Source organism: Panicum hallii, chromosome 4 (assembly GCF_002211085.1).
Source record: "Panicum hallii strain FIL2 chromosome 4, PHallii_v3.1, whole genome shotgun sequence".
In the NCBI taxonomy this organism is placed as follows: domain Eukaryota; kingdom Viridiplantae; phylum Streptophyta; class Magnoliopsida; order Poales; family Poaceae; genus Panicum; species Panicum hallii.
In genome coordinates this window covers 2,817,645-2,831,616 of record NC_038045.1, presented here as the reverse complement: position 1 = coordinate 2,831,616, position 13,972 = coordinate 2,817,645, and the positions used below count along the sequence as shown (strand labels likewise).

The window sequence follows — 13,972 nt, the reverse complement described above, 5'->3', positions numbered from 1 at the left end:
CCGTTAGCTATTTTTGAAACCGTTCGCTTCTCTAGCAAGGTTTGCGCCTTCTCACTCTCTACGCTACACGACTACGGAGGCGTATTGTTCCTGTATGTATTCCTCATTTTCAGGCTTCTTCAGATTTTTGGCGGCGCCATCTTCTTCAAAATCTGACTCTGCTCAAAATCTTTCAGGTAATTATGAATAAATATCGTCGATCAGTAAATATCAGTAAGGAAGCGAGAATGCTTCCCATAAGATAAATTCACCGCAAAATGTTTAACTACAATTGCTAAAAAAATAATATGGGTGGAACAAGGCCACAGTGGAACTCTGCTCAGCTATCTGAGCATCCCAATATATCTCTACCTCAACCGATCCAACAGAAGTTTCAGTCACCCCTTCGTGACACGAAACAGGGCCTTCGGCCCAGAGCATCAGATTCAGAGAGGCCTGGTCCGGCGGCCGGAAGCCCGGCCGCAGAGCAGCGCGTTCTTCGGGATGGGGTTCTCGTCCCGCCACGAGTTTGCCGGCGAGTAGACACGGAGGTAGAACTGCTGGCCGAGGTACTGCCGGGCCCAGCTCTCCGACCTCACGTTCCACATGCCCACGTTGTCCAGCGGCATGTAGATGGCGGTCCATGACTGAGGGTACACCTGAAAAAAAAAAGTAAGATCATATGAGAGAAGTGAACTGATGGTGTTGTTCAGCCATCAGAACAACTTTGCAAGCACAGTTGTTTCTTGTTATAGCATGGGGTAACAAAGACGCGAATCATGATGGTAATTGCATTTTTCATGAATATGAGTAGATCAAGGTGAATTACAGCAAGCTTCAGTATACCTGCAAGGTGTACCGAGCAATGGCGTCTCTAAGGTTGTAACCCTGACGACTAGCCGGTGTCCATGGACCTCCATCCATCCTGACCATCAGGAAACAAATCGCATCTTCTTCAGTCATTCAGTCACCATGAAACTAAAAATGTCAGGATTGTAAGAACGGAATTAGGAAACGCACCCAACGACCCAGAATGCATAACCGTCAATGTGCCATGACTGCACAAAGTTCTCGGTGTTCTCAAAGATGATCTCAACATATTCCCGCATGTTGGCCGCCATGACAGATGTCTGGAGGTAGGCACCGCCGACGGTTGGGTTGTCGGGCATGCTGCCCAGCGTGAACACTCCCGAAATGTTGTAGAAATCGGCAACCTTGAGAGGAGTGTCAGCCGGGATGAAGGAGATACTGTTGACTGCATATCTCAGCTTGCCGTTGATGGTTGCCCGTGAGTTGGCGAGTCTGATGGTACGTGTGGTGTTGACAAGGCCGTAGTGGTAAGAACCTTGAGGGTTTGGCCTTGGTCCACTCGCTGTCAGATTCCACCTGTTCAGAAGTAGGCAACAAAAACATACCAAAAGAGTCAGGAAGATGAAATGCTTGTGTCTTCCACTCATTCAAAGTGATGTATGTGACTTCAGTATTTTGGGAATGTTGTTAGGTGTGACATCCAAAATAAAGTTGGGAAAGCTAATATTATACTTGAGAATCATGACACACTTACCGAATAGATCTAGCCTGGTTGAGAGAAAAATCGATCTCAGTTGTAGGCGTTGGGGGAGGCGGTACTGTTGCAGCACCATTTGCATTGCTGTAGTGGAGGATAGCAGTGGTGGTGAGCACAGGGGTGGTAAAACGTGTCGAGACAATTATGGAGTAGTCTGCCGGTGGCTGATCAGCAGTAACAAGGAACGAGTAGGATTGGCCTAGATGGATATCGATGGATGTGAATGTGGTCTGCATGGTGTGAGATCCCTCCACCTCAACCAGGAGCATGGAATGGCCTTGAATCCTAATATTCACTGATGTTGCAATGCCCACATTCGATACCCGAAAACGGTATGTTTTCCCTGGCAAGATTGCATCAAGCAAGTTAAGTGCAACTGTCCATATAAAGATGAACTTATCAGACATTGAGTTCATATTTACTCAATGAGTTTACCTTGGTCCACTGTAAATCTATTGCCATTCGAGCCTTGTCCATTAATAAGAAGCCCATCAGGGAATGGCAGGTCATTTCCACTGTCTAAAATGCCTTTCAAATCCTACAGGAAATGACAATTTCAGTTTAATCGTGCACCAAAGTGAGGAGTAAGATGCAATCCGAGATAGTACATCAGAATGTAAACATACAGTGTGATTGAGTTTGAACCAGTCACCGGCCAATATGGTGAAATCACCGGCAGGGGGATCAAATGGAACCGGGATCCTTGGTCTGCTAAGAACCCTGATGCCACCATAACCACCAGCTGCCTTGTGGAATAAAAGGGAAGGGAAGTAGTAGTAGCTCCCAATTTGGTCCTTGAATTGCATGTTGTAAGTGAAATTGCCACCCGGAGGGATCGGGCAATTTGTACCGTACACGCCGTCTTGCCATGAGCTCCTCCTCTGCTGAATTCCTTGCCTGCAATAAAAGAAGAACAGTTATAATTTATCTCACTTTTGCAGGGCCCAAATCCTCACACCGAAAATTAGCATCGGCCGATGATGTCACACAACAGTTCACAATCAAGTAGCCATGAGACTGATGCATTTAACATTCAATCCAGGCACTCCGTAGGTAATATGGACAGTGTGCATTTCTTTTCTTATACAGGTTTCTTACTATGCAAATGACTGGCTCAATATGGTAAACCATAGTCACTCTTGTCACTCTCTTAAGGCAAAAGAAGCCATGGATCACACTAATCTGCACATGCTCAATGCTAAGCCACTTTAGGACCCACTGATCTGTATAAGCATTAGTTGTGCATCAGTACATGTGCTTTTTATATCATGGATCTGGAAGGAAAGCGAAAGCACAAGTAAAAGAAAGGAGGGGAAATATTAATAAAAGGGACAAAGACCAAGTAGACATATTACAGTATCAGATTCCTCTAGCTAGTAAGGTAAAGGAGGCAGTGAAATTTTACCCTCAAACAGCTCACTCTCCATCAGATGGCACATAGTAACAACAAAACAAGCTCTGCAAGGCACCTACCAGACCAAGATTCACAGCTGAGCCTACTCTACTGAAGGAAATTTTTAACTACCAAATTGGGCTTTGAAGTCCTGGCTTGTTCTCTCACTCCTGCCAATGTTTTGACAGCCAATCCCACTCCCAGCACCAATGTCGCATGTGTGGAGAAAATGGCATTCAGAACTCTAAAAGAAAATGGCATGTACCCAGGAGTATCAGAAACTAACAGTTCAGTGAGAAACAGACAGGAAAGGGAACACATCAAGATTCACAGCATGATCTGGGTGACGCCATTGCGTCCACGAATCTAGAGCATCAACCCATGCTCGGAAAACAAGCTTGCCAGTCCCAACCCAGAACCAAAGGAAGCCACATTCAGAGAGAAACATGCCAAGCCTGAACAGGCAGGGTTGTTGGTGGGGACATTAAAGGAAAACAGAGTAGCAGCATTAACAGAAAAACTACTGGTAGTGGATTACCATGAGAGGAGGAAGGGGACGGGCAAGTTGTTGAAGACATTGACGATGATGTTGTCGTTGGTGACGGCGTCGATCTGCGGCCCCGGGAACTGGCCGTTGATCAGTATCCCCTGCGTCACAGTCACATTCAGCTGACGGCCATTAGCAAATGCAGCTGAATCGCTCGCCTCTCCTCGCGGAAACAGAGCATCAACAAGAGCAGCACAGCAACACAGGCACTGCACCAGGCGCAGTGCTCGTACCTCCTGCTTGACGCCGAGCGGGTAGATGTCGCCGAAGGTGACGTTCCAGGTGTAGAACCTGTAGGGGTCGTCGGCGCGCGCCAGGGGGAGGAGCGAGGCGGCGAGGAGGAGGACGGCGGCGGCGAGGAGGCGGCAGCTGGGGCGAGCGGATGAGGAGGAGGGGGCCTCCATTCTCCCCGTCTCACGCACGCACGGTACCACACTGCCACAGTCCGGCCCTCACTCTATCGCCTCCGAACCTTATTAGCTGGATGACACGAGCGGCGGCAGGGGTCAAACAGTGTCAGCGAGGGAAGGAGGGAGGAAGGCGGTGGGGGTCGATCTGGAGAGGGGTAGAAGAGAATATAAATGAGGGGCAGGTCTCGGCCAGAGCCCCTGCGGTGACGGTGATTGGTGGGAGGGAGAGCGTTCAGTGCAGTTGTGCAGCGGCAGCGCGCGTGGAATGGATGGATGGATGCGGTCGGGGTTGATGGATTCGAAGCGTATGTATGTCATGGCGCTCGTGATCTCAGGAGGCGGGGGTGCGGGGTGGGGTAGTGGAGTGAGCTGTCTGCCGGGCGTGGGCGCGTGGGGCCGTGGGGGGAGAGACGACGAGAGACGGCGGTCGGCGGGACGGGAGGCTTCGAATCCTACGCGTACGCGTTACTGGATTCTTGTTTTTGTTCGAGCTTTGCTGCTTTTTTTTTTCGAACAGCACGAGCTTGGCTGCTTGCCTGCTCATGTGGTTCGCTAGTCCTCCCGTCAGGTCTGAATTTCAGGTGTTTCGGCTCCGTTCACACGGCGAGACCCTGAAACCAGTGGCCAATCCTCTGTATCGTATTCTCACACTCTCCAGAGTTATCACATACTAACTAATTCATATGAAATTATATGGAGCATGCAATTGGACTGGTTCATGCTACCATGCTTCTTATGATTATAAATAAAAGACGTTTAGGATTTTGGTGCGGTCTCCAACGTGTGACCTTCGCAGCAATAATCTATAAAACTATATTATCTTAATTAGAAGAAGATATATTTTGAAAGCGCATTTGGATATATGCACGGTGGTATACTGATAATGAGAGTAGCTACAAGTGAATGTATGTATATATATATATATATATATATAGCATTAAATAGCATCGAATGTACGGCTATGAGCATTGTACTATATAAATACTAACCGTGAAAAATGTTCCTCGCGCCTTAATTTTACAGTAAAAAAAGATAGAGCACATCTTTCTTCTCTCTTCGCCATGCCACCTCAAAAAATTTATATGACGCTCATTGGTTGTGCACGATACAATACATTGATATCCTAGGGCCTAGGATATCTGCCTGCCCCTCTCGGTCTCAGTCTAATAAATCTTCCGAATTTGATCCCCTAGGATACGAAGCCATCAATTTGACAATTTGATCGCATCAAAGTTTTCTTTTATTTTGGTTTCTGACAGTTTGCGGCCCGCGGCTGCCCACGCCACGTGCTCGCGAGTTGCGGAGGCCTGGAAGACGTCGTCGTGGTCCAGCATCCAGCAAAACTGCTGCGCGCATGCGTGTGCGAGCTTTGCCCGCCGGCCCGGCGATCCCGTCACGGCCCGATGCCCTCGCGCGCGCAGATCCGCGCGCGACCCGCTGGACGACGCGGAGAGAGGCAGCAGCATCCAGACGGCCCCTGCCTTGCGCCTCGGGGATCAGCTCGGAGTCGAATCACCCTGCTGCCCCACATGGGCATGGGGCACATGGCTGACGCCGGACAAGCAAGCAGATCGAGCGGCGCGCGCGCTCCTGCGGTGGGGCCACGCAACGCAACTCGGCACGGAGACGGGCACGCCCGCCGCCGCGCGGCGCGCCGTGTGCTCGACCCGCGGCGGGTGGCGAGAACCGGTCACCCAACCGGAGAGGCTCGTGGTCGCAGCAGCCTCGCTTTGCTTGTTCGTGAGGACACGCGCGGCGTGGGATGCTTGCTCGTTGGTCGGGTCTCGGACCGTCCTGGGAGCAGTCGCCTGCGGCCTGCCCCGCCGGGTGGATGCCGGTTCGGCTCGGGTGCTTCTACAGCGGCGGGGAGCGACCGACGCCGGCTGGGACTAGGACCCTGTCGCACCGACAAAAATGGTGGAGCACCCTTCACCGACAGGGGCACAGGACTGCCACGAATGGTTAGGTCCGGCGCTTTGGCTCTCCTAGCCCAGGCCCCAGGGCAATTTTATCCCCCGATTGGTACAGATAATGAGCACCTACACTGACAAAAAGAGCACAAGTATTCAGAGCGGCATCAGCAAGAACAGTGCGATTGAATGAAACCGTGTCAGTCACGCTGTAGCATCTGTGGCAGTGGATCTGGGCAATTCCCCCACTTTCTACTGTACTCTACCTTTTTGAAAAAAAAGATAATTTAAGAGATAAATTGAGGGTAGTGGAATCTGTTCGTACCCGAATTCGAGTTCCTGACTCGACTCGACATGTATATGTATGCTCGTATTTTTTGAATTTATTATATAATTTAAATTATATAATTTAACCGGCATTTTTCCGATAGTGAGACGTTTGTGGTGACTTCATCAATCTCTAAGATCTGCTGGCTCAGTTTCTTGAAGGTGCTCATAGAAGTAGGGATGCATACGTGTATTCATAGGGGATGAGTATGCGTGCGTATCTGTGGGCATCTCTGTATTTTGTACTGTGTTTCTTAAAAAGAATAATTTGGGGGAAGTATTGAACACGCTGTGGAGCCTTTGTAACACTGTGCTAGAACTTAGGCCCATATATCCCACTGGTTGGTGGCTCAAACGGCCCACCATGCCGTTCAATTGCCAGCAAGGTCAAGCCCAAATCCTTCACGCATTCCCTCCACCCAACAACAGTGTCGTCCTCCTCCTCCTCATCTCTACCTGCTCAAGCCCAGTTTGTGGATAATAAATTTGCATCAGTTTGTAGAGGGCCCAAGGCCCACGGCTTCTAGGTTTCCTCCGTTTCGACGCTCGCGAGGTTTCTCCTTCGCCCCGCCGCCACCGCCACCGCCACGGAGAACTATAAATCTACACGAAGCCCCTGCCTTGTCCTCGTCAACTAGGGTTCCAAGCATCCGCCGCCGCCGCCGCCACTACCTCGTCGCTGTAGCTCTCGCTCGTCGTCGGCGACGCAGTTTGCCCTTTTATCTCTTTGTCGAGGCTGTTTTGCATCGTTTCGATCTGCAATTTTTTTCTCTGTTTTCCTCTCTTGTTCATCGTGACGGGGGCACGAACACCTTCCGTGCGCCGCCGCCTTCTCAAGGAGGGGATAGATCCACGCGTCAAGAAATCGTTTCAGTTGCCATGGCTCCAGTAGGCAATATGATTGTTGCTTGACTACAGTTTCGTCCCCCTCTCACTTTTTCTGATTTTTCCGTTTGATCTCGCTTGCGATTTGAGGATCTGATTAATATTGGTCTCTGCACGGTGCTAACCCCGGGCTTGTCGGATTACTACACCTTGAAGAAGGAAGCCCCAATGCCTGTGCAAGATCCAGCATGCCATTCAGTGTTGCAGGCCATGACAAATCTTGTGAGTGGTCTGTGTCAAAGTAATGGATACAGATATTATGGATACAGATATTCATAACATCTCTAACTTTTTGCTGTTGCGTTTGGTTGTTGGCAGTGATTTGACATTACCCGCGCTTCTGATCTAACCCGTGAAGCAAAGGGAAAAATAATGGTTGAATTTCTTAATATGAGCCATTCCTTAATCAACGCACTAACTTTCTTTCATTCTTTGATTGTTTATCGGTATCTTCTTCCTTATTGTGCGTTCTGTTTGGCAGTGACGATACAACCATTCAGCTTAAAACGCCAGTTCTGCTTCTGAGAATTCATGACAGATAGAGCTGATTCATAATCTGAGCCTTTCTCGCACTTTTTACCATTAGAACCATCTGATTTTTTTCCTCGGATCAAAATGCTTCTCGTTGGCCCCTGATGACATCGCCCGATGTTTGGAGGCTGCAATCGGCTCTAAGTTCCTGCCTGTCAGGAAGAACCTACTTGGAGCCGCTGCACTCGCATGACAACACTGGGCAAATCTGAGGCATTTGATGTGTTTGCATTGTCAGATTTATTGCTTGTTAGATGATTTGTTAGATTGATCCAGGTGATGACCAAACGATACTGCTTTTGTTAAAATTGTGCCGAGTTTAACTATCCTAGCGCAAGTGTTTTCTGAGTTGCGCGGAGGCTGAAAAACTCGGAGAGCGTGTGTTGTCATCAGCTTCGTCTCTGTCTATACCGTGAGATGGGAGTTAAATAACAGCACGAGATTCGCAGCATGTTGCTTCGTCCATTATCACCAATCTTTCTAAATACCGTATATTTGAACTTCAAATTAACATCCACATGACAGGATAACACGACGAGAAATGATAATCGGACTTAACATGATCTGAACTCTTAATGATTCAACCTTTAGGTGCCCTTTTTAAAATTATGCTTGGCCTGCAGTTATCCTTGTAAATTCGATTATCATAAAATTGCAATATTTTAAAGCGGATTTTTGTTAGTAATATACATTAGGCATAACTTTTTGTACAATAAATTTGTATAATTTAACATTTTAAGATAAAAAAATAATGGGAGATAGTAGAAAGTTAGATTTAGTCCACACTTTTTGGTTAATGGCAAGAGACCGTTTGAACGTTGTTCACGTCAGGTGAAAATTGTTTACAAAATTTAAATGTTGTAAATTTTCTAGAAAATCATGTGTACAGGTTTAAAAATTAATGATATTTCTACATCTATAAATAAGTATATGACTGTACAATTTTGCTTGAGATTACAATGGTGTCAAAGTTAAGATGAGAAAGGAGGGGTCAAAGTAGGAGATGTCAAAATTTCTATAATGAGGACCGAGGAAGGAGGGATTTGTTGAAGTTTATGTTCAGCAAAGAGGGGGCTAAAGTTCGTTCCAAACTGTCTACCAAAGGAAGGCCAGTTTTTGTGGGATGTGTGATTGTGAGCTGTGATTAAGGGCTTGTAGCTTGTTTAGATCCACCAACTAAATTTTAGCTGGTTAAATGAAGCTGCTAGGATCCAAACCATCTAGCTAAAAGACTAGCTAAAGTTTAGCTGTCTCCTTAGCTAAATTTTAGCTGGATCTATTATCCACAGAATTCAAACATCCTAGCTAAAGTTTAGCTGGGAAATTTGCTTTTCAAATTTTAGCTAGCTAAAGTTTAGTTGGGTGGATCCAAACCCGAAGAGGGGTTAGAGTTTGTGTGTGATGTTGTAAACAAAATACATGGACCAGAGAAATAGTTGTACATATCTCAAACCAAGCAGATAAGAAGTCAAAGCTGAGGAGTGACTCGCACGAGCCAGGTCTCATAAAAAAATTTATTGTGACATGTACTATTTTATAAAGGGCAAAAAAAATGTTCATGGTATGCTTCAATACTGATCAATATGTGATGGGACCATAAAAATACAGTGATGTCACGTTCTATTGTGAAGCATTCATATTTTGACAAACGTAGACTCCGTAGGAGTTCTGCATTATCATCGATACAATAGATATAAACTGCTTATTTCTTTTTCCAAATTGCTAAGACAACGTTGTGATGTACCAACTCAACTTTTCATAGATCAAAAGTAAGTGTTTATCTATCCAAGACATATTTTTTATTATGACACTGAATGTAAGCCATGTACCCACTATTTCTTCCCCAGCAGTACCCACTATTCCTTCCCCTGCAGAACAATACGACTAGATGGCCAGGAATTCTCTTCTCCTTCCATGTAGCTACTAGATTTTATTTCAACGGAGGCATCAATAGTTAATAGTTTTTAGCACTATTTTATAAAGAATCTCACACAAGATGAGGAACAAATATGGAACAATGAAATAGTAGTACGTATCTCCCACTGTCGGGGCACGGGGCACGGGGCACGGGGCACGTGCCCCTTCCTCCTGCCAAGTTAGGATAGAATTGCATCTTCACTTTCATGGTTGTGCGTATCTGAATTATATTTGGCTTCAGCACCCTATGGGATGAGAGCCGAACTACGTTATTTAGGACCGTTTAGGTACAGATCCTGTTTGGCACAGCTGAAACTTGTTCAGAAGATAGTTGGTAGCTAGCTGGCCAGAGAAGCAGCTGGTCACAGGCTCTATTTGGCACAGCTGAAACTTGTTCATAAATTATTAACAATTAATCATAAATTACTCTTAAATAAAATAATGTTAACTTAATTATAAATTAGATAACATAATAGAGTGTCATTACACAAATAAATTAGGCCGGCGCGGGGGGCGGGGGGCGGCGTGGGGGGCTGGAGGCCGGCGCCGGGGGCGGAGGCCGATAAGCTGCAGAAGCTGGTCCGCTCCCGCTGCTCACCGTACGCGCGTTTGTGAAGGAGGTGCGTAAGCTGGCGGGGGAAGCGGTCAAGAAATCTAGCGTTTGGCCAGCCCGCAGCTTAAAATTGGTCAGAAGCTGGTTCACAAGCTGTGCCAAACAGGACCATAGTCTACAAGACCATTTGCTGCTCAGCTTTTTGTCCACAACTATTGAAAACTAAATTTAAATAGTGCATTTTTTGCTTAAAAAAGATAAAAAAGTATTGTTCAAAACAACACCTTATGGGATGCGAGCCGAACTGTGTTATTTATGATCGTTCAGGTATAGTCCATAAGACCATTTGTTCCTTTGCTTTTTGTCCACAACTATTGAAAACTAAATTTAAATAATGCATTCTTTTGCTGTAGAAAACTGATAAAAAAAGTATTGTTCACAACAACAAATGAAAAAAGCAAAGGAATAAAAAGGTACAAGTAGAAACTGGACTTGAAGAAGCGGTCCGTGTTGGAACTTGATGAACTTGCTTGGCGCCCATGATGATAGGTTATCAGATGAAAAAGTACTCTATGTGGCTCGTACAACGACGCGTCGACTAGAGGTACCAATGTTCGAGGTAAGAATTTTGGAATTACACATTGTGTCGACTAGAGATTTTGGGTGCTTAGAACAAAATGAGGTGATCTCTAAAACTACAATAATTTGCTACATATATAATCGTAAAAAATTCCCTAGTTATGGAAGTGCTTTTTGAAAAAACTAATAAGAAAGTCACCTGCCGCAGTATGAAAGTGCTTTGTGCAAAAATAAGACAAGTCATGTGCTATGTTTTGATCATATCGAATGGTATGTCTATTCCACAGTATCCAAATATGTAGAGTTGGAACCTGAACCCTGCCATTTTAGGCCGCCCACGGGCGCTGCTTTTTTTTTTTCACTGCCCAAATCATGGTACGATACAAAAAAAAAATTGAATTGTACCTAAACAACATGACACCACACGACACAATAAGAATAGCGTGTTGAAACGATACGATGCGGCATGGCACAATAAGAACAACGTGTCGAGAGGATATGTTGCAGCACGAGGCATGAGATGCCATGGCTAGGCGCAGCCCTACCTATGCGCATACTAAGCGAGTGACTGTATTGGTAGATCGAGGGATCAATGGTTATGATTTACCCTTTCATGAATACGATGGCCAAAATTCACTTATTCTTTTTAGCAAATTTTCAGCCTTCTGGTCAGCTAGTTGTATTAGAGAGAAGATTCTAGCAAATTTTGAGCAAAATTCACTGGGTGCAAAGGTTAGTTTCATAGGATGTGATCTTGTAGCGCATTGCCGAACGATCTGGAGATACCGAAACGTTTGAAACTTCGAGGAACAGGGACGGATCCAGTAATAGGCTCATTACAAAAACAATGCGTACACTGTTCTCGCAGAAGCAAATACACGCTCTACATTTTCCGGTTTTCATTTGATCCAGATTACGCGTTCCAGCTGTGCTCGTCAATCGACAGTGGTAGCAGTGACATGAACTGCTGCATCTCCAGGCCGAACTCGTCGTCGGTGACGGCTGACGACGGCCCCGGCGACGGCGCCGTCGACCCGCCGCAGGTGCCGAACCACTCCCCGGGGACCGCCCCCGGGGCGACGACGCCGAACATGTCGGAGATCCCCGCCTCGCTCGGCGTCCTCCTCTTCATCGGCTTCACGTCCTCTGAAACGCATCGGGGTTTCCCAGATGCAACAACATGTGAGATGATGATGGTCGCGTTTGCGCTTCGCCCTAATCTACATTTGGTACCAGACGATTGGCGTCAGTTTCTTCGTCGATCCTGATGGTGTGCGCGATCGTTTTGTTTGGATGAAAGAAGAAGAGGAAGCTGAGCAAGAAAACTGACCGAAGGTGAAGTTCCATGTCGCGCCGTGGTGCATGTCCTCTCCCGGCAGGCAGTGCGAGGTGTCGTCGCTGTCGCTCCCGGCGCCGTGGACGGGCAGCCTGCTGGAGACGGGCTCGCGGTACGAGTACGAGAGCGCGGGCATGGAGCTGACCTTGACCATGCTCGGGTGGTTGTGCCGCGGCAGGTGGTCGTCGCCGAGCAGCAGCGACTCCAGCAGCCCGCCGCCGCTGCCGCTGCTCGAGCTGTCGAATTGGTTCGAAGGGAGCTCCGCCGCCTGCGGTCTCGTGGGCAGCGGCGGCAGGCCCGCGGAGACGAAGCCGCCGTGGCCGAGCGCGGCGGCGCCGCTGCTGTCCTGGTGGTGCGGGTGGAACACCGGCTGCGGCGACTGCTGGCTGGCGAGGTGGTGGAACACCTGCTGCATCCCCTGCATCTGGTTCAGGAGCGGGTAGTTCTGGTTGATCAGCGGCGAGGCCGAGCCCGAGGGCGACGGCACGGTCGGCGGCAGCGCGAACGGGTTGCTCGCGTCGTAGAGGAGCGGCGGCGGGAGGCTGCCGCTGGCGTTGGCATTGCCGTCGGAGTCGGCGAACGGGTTCACGTTCTGCGCGCGCAGCAGCGCGATCTCCCGCTCGACGTCCGGCGGGTAGAGCGGGAGGCCCGCGCGCTGCCGGCGCTTGAGGCGCGTGTTCCAGTAGTTCTTGATCTCGTTGTCCGTCCTCCCGGGCAGCTGCGAGGAGCCAAAAACAAAAGATCATGAAGTTAATTTCCGTGGCTCGATCGATCAAGCACAGGGAAGCAAATAAAAATAACAATGTTCAAGAACATTTGTGGCGGCGACTTACGTGCGAGGAGATGCGCGCCCACTTGTTGCCGATGAGGCCGTGAAGGCGGAGGATCTGGCGCTCCTCCTCGGGGGAGAAGGGTCCCTTGCGGAGGTTGGGGCGGAGGTGGTTGGCCCACCGGAGCCGGCAGCTCTTGCCGCAGCGCTGCAGCCCCGTCTCCCGGCGCACGGCGTTCCAGTTGCCCTCCCCGTGCCGGCGCACGTGGTCGACCAGCAGCTTGTCCTCCGCCTGCGTCCACGGCCCCTTCTTCAACCCGCCGCAGCTGCCGCCTCCCTCCACCCCGCCGCCGCTCCTCGCCATCGTTCCGTCCGCCAGCTTAATCGATCGCCCCGGCCTCTCTCTCCCTCCGCCCGGCTCCCTCGCTCGCGCCCTGCTTCAAGGCGTGACGTGGCCTCCTCTCCTCCCCTCTCGGCCCCGGGAGCAGGGCAGAGAGAGCGAGAAGGCGGCGATCAGCTTCTTCTCCGCCGAATGGGACGGGGGATCGAGCTCTCCTCTCCTCCCGTACGCGCGAAAACTGTTCTGCACCTAGGCCGACTAACTAGTTCAGGCTCCCAATCGCGCGGGGACCCTGGGAGCAACGCGAGCAGCAGCCATGCAACCAGCCACGCGCACCGGCGGGCTGCTAGCTGGAACGGGGCGGGGCGGGGGTGGTCGCCGACGGCCTTCCGCCCCTGGCGCGGAGCTAGGGAGGAAGACGAAGGGGGGAGGAGGAGGAGGAGGAAGCCGTGGTAATGGCGGCGGGGCGCGGGGGGCGCAGATAGAGGTGGTGGTGAGGTGGGCGGTGCAGCTCCCGGATCGCCCCCGCCAAATGCTCGCCGCCGCGCGCGCCGCCCTACTTGCGCGCCGCCTATTCCTGCGCCCTGCGGTTACCGACGCGCCGCGTGCATGGCATTTCGTGCGGAGGTGGAAGAGGAGATCGACTTCTCGTTTTCTAAGTTTAGGCGGTTGGGTTGCACGCTTGCGCGCCTGCTTGACATTGGCATCATCGTCGAGATCGCCGGAGGTGCGTTTCTCGCCGGAGCCGTGTCCGGCTGAGTAGCTAACGCACTCGGTCACTCTCTTTAGGCACCTGCACCTTCTAGATTTGCCACCTCCATGTGTATACAATGACGCGGTGCATGGCCGAGAGTCTTTTCACGGTGCCGAAATGATGGACACGATCCGTATATAAACTTTGATGAGCTTATCAACCGTAACGACTCATG

General features: G+C 49.4%; 2 protein-coding genes and 6 non-coding genes across 8 annotated transcripts; 6 read left to right on the top strand and 2 right to left on the bottom strand.

Moving 5' to 3' along the window:
* Window positions 1–170: 170 nt before the first annotated feature.
* Window positions 171–3,986, bottom strand: LOC112889497 (L-ascorbate oxidase homolog). The gene is made up of 8 exons (XM_025956178.1): window positions 3,720–3,986; window positions 3,478–3,587; window positions 2,173–2,443; window positions 1,982–2,084; window positions 1,544–1,889; window positions 1,000–1,365; window positions 826–904; window positions 171–638 (listed from the first exon to the last, which is right to left on the bottom strand). The coding sequence occupies exons 1-8, from the start codon at window positions 3,888–3,890 to the stop codon at window positions 426–428; spliced, it is 1,659 nt and encodes a 552-aa protein (XP_025811963.1). The 5' UTR covers window positions 3,891–3,986; the 3' UTR covers window positions 171–425.
* Window positions 3,987–6,926: 2,940 nt separating this feature from the next.
* LOC112891243 lies at window positions 6,927–7,051 on the top strand. Its single transcript, XR_003228470.1, has one exon. It is a non-coding gene; the product is annotated as a small nucleolar RNA snoR111 (small nucleolar RNA).
* A 77-nt stretch (window positions 7,052–7,128) lies between these two features.
* Window positions 7,129–7,274, top strand: LOC112891251. Its single transcript, XR_003228477.1, has one exon. It is a non-coding gene; the product is annotated as a small nucleolar RNA snoR134 (small nucleolar RNA).
* A 56-nt stretch (window positions 7,275–7,330) lies between these two features.
* LOC112891247 lies at window positions 7,331–7,416 on the top strand. The gene has a single exon (XR_003228473.1). It is a non-coding gene; the product is annotated as a small nucleolar RNA U36a (small nucleolar RNA).
* Window positions 7,417–7,490: 74 nt separating this feature from the next.
* LOC112891300 lies at window positions 7,491–7,585 on the top strand. Its single transcript, XR_003228520.1, has one exon. It is a non-coding gene; the product is annotated as a small nucleolar RNA Z223 (small nucleolar RNA).
* Window positions 7,586–7,646: 61 nt separating this feature from the next.
* On the top strand, window positions 7,647–7,764 carry LOC112891301. The gene has a single exon (XR_003228521.1). It is a non-coding gene; the product is annotated as a small nucleolar RNA Z278 (small nucleolar RNA).
* A 124-nt stretch (window positions 7,765–7,888) lies between these two features.
* Window positions 7,889–7,994, top strand: LOC112891238. Its single transcript, XR_003228466.1, has one exon. It is a non-coding gene; the product is annotated as a small nucleolar RNA snoR97 (small nucleolar RNA).
* A 3,517-nt stretch (window positions 7,995–11,511) lies between these two features.
* On the bottom strand, window positions 11,512–13,332 carry LOC112891174 (transcription factor MYB97-like). Its single transcript, XM_025958107.1, has 3 exons — window positions 12,768–13,332; window positions 11,929–12,652; window positions 11,512–11,744 (listed from the first exon to the last, which is right to left on the bottom strand). Exons 1-3 carry the CDS (start codon window positions 13,065–13,067, stop codon window positions 11,512–11,514), a joined length of 1,257 nt encoding a protein of 418 aa, XP_025813892.1. The 5' UTR covers window positions 13,068–13,332.
* Between the last annotated feature and the right edge of the window lie 640 nt (window positions 13,333–13,972).

Coding starts and splice junctions, on each gene's coding strand:
- LOC112891174 (XM_025958107.1), bottom strand. CDS start 13,067: ATGGCGAGGAGCGGCGGCGGGGTGGAGGGAGGCGGCAGCTGCGGCGGG. Junction 12,653..12,767: donor GGGCGCGCATCTCCTCGCAC/GTAAGTCGCCGC, acceptor GGCTCCTCGCAG/CTGCCCGGGAGGACGGACAA. Junction 11,745..11,928: donor GACATGGAACTTCACCTTCG/GTCAGTTTTCTT, acceptor GATGCGTTTCAG/AGGACGTGAAGCCGATGAAG.
- LOC112889497 (XM_025956178.1), bottom strand. CDS start 3,890: ATGGAGGCCCCCTCCTCCTCATCCGCTCGCCCCAGCTGCCGCCTCCTC. Junction 1,366..1,543: donor AACCAGGCTAGATCTATTCG/GTAAGTGTGTCA, acceptor ACTTCTGAACAG/GTGGAATCTGACAGCGAGTG. Junction 639..825: donor TTGCTCGGTACACCTTGCAG/GTATACTGAAGC, acceptor TTTTTTTTTCAG/GTGTACCCTCAGTCATGGAC.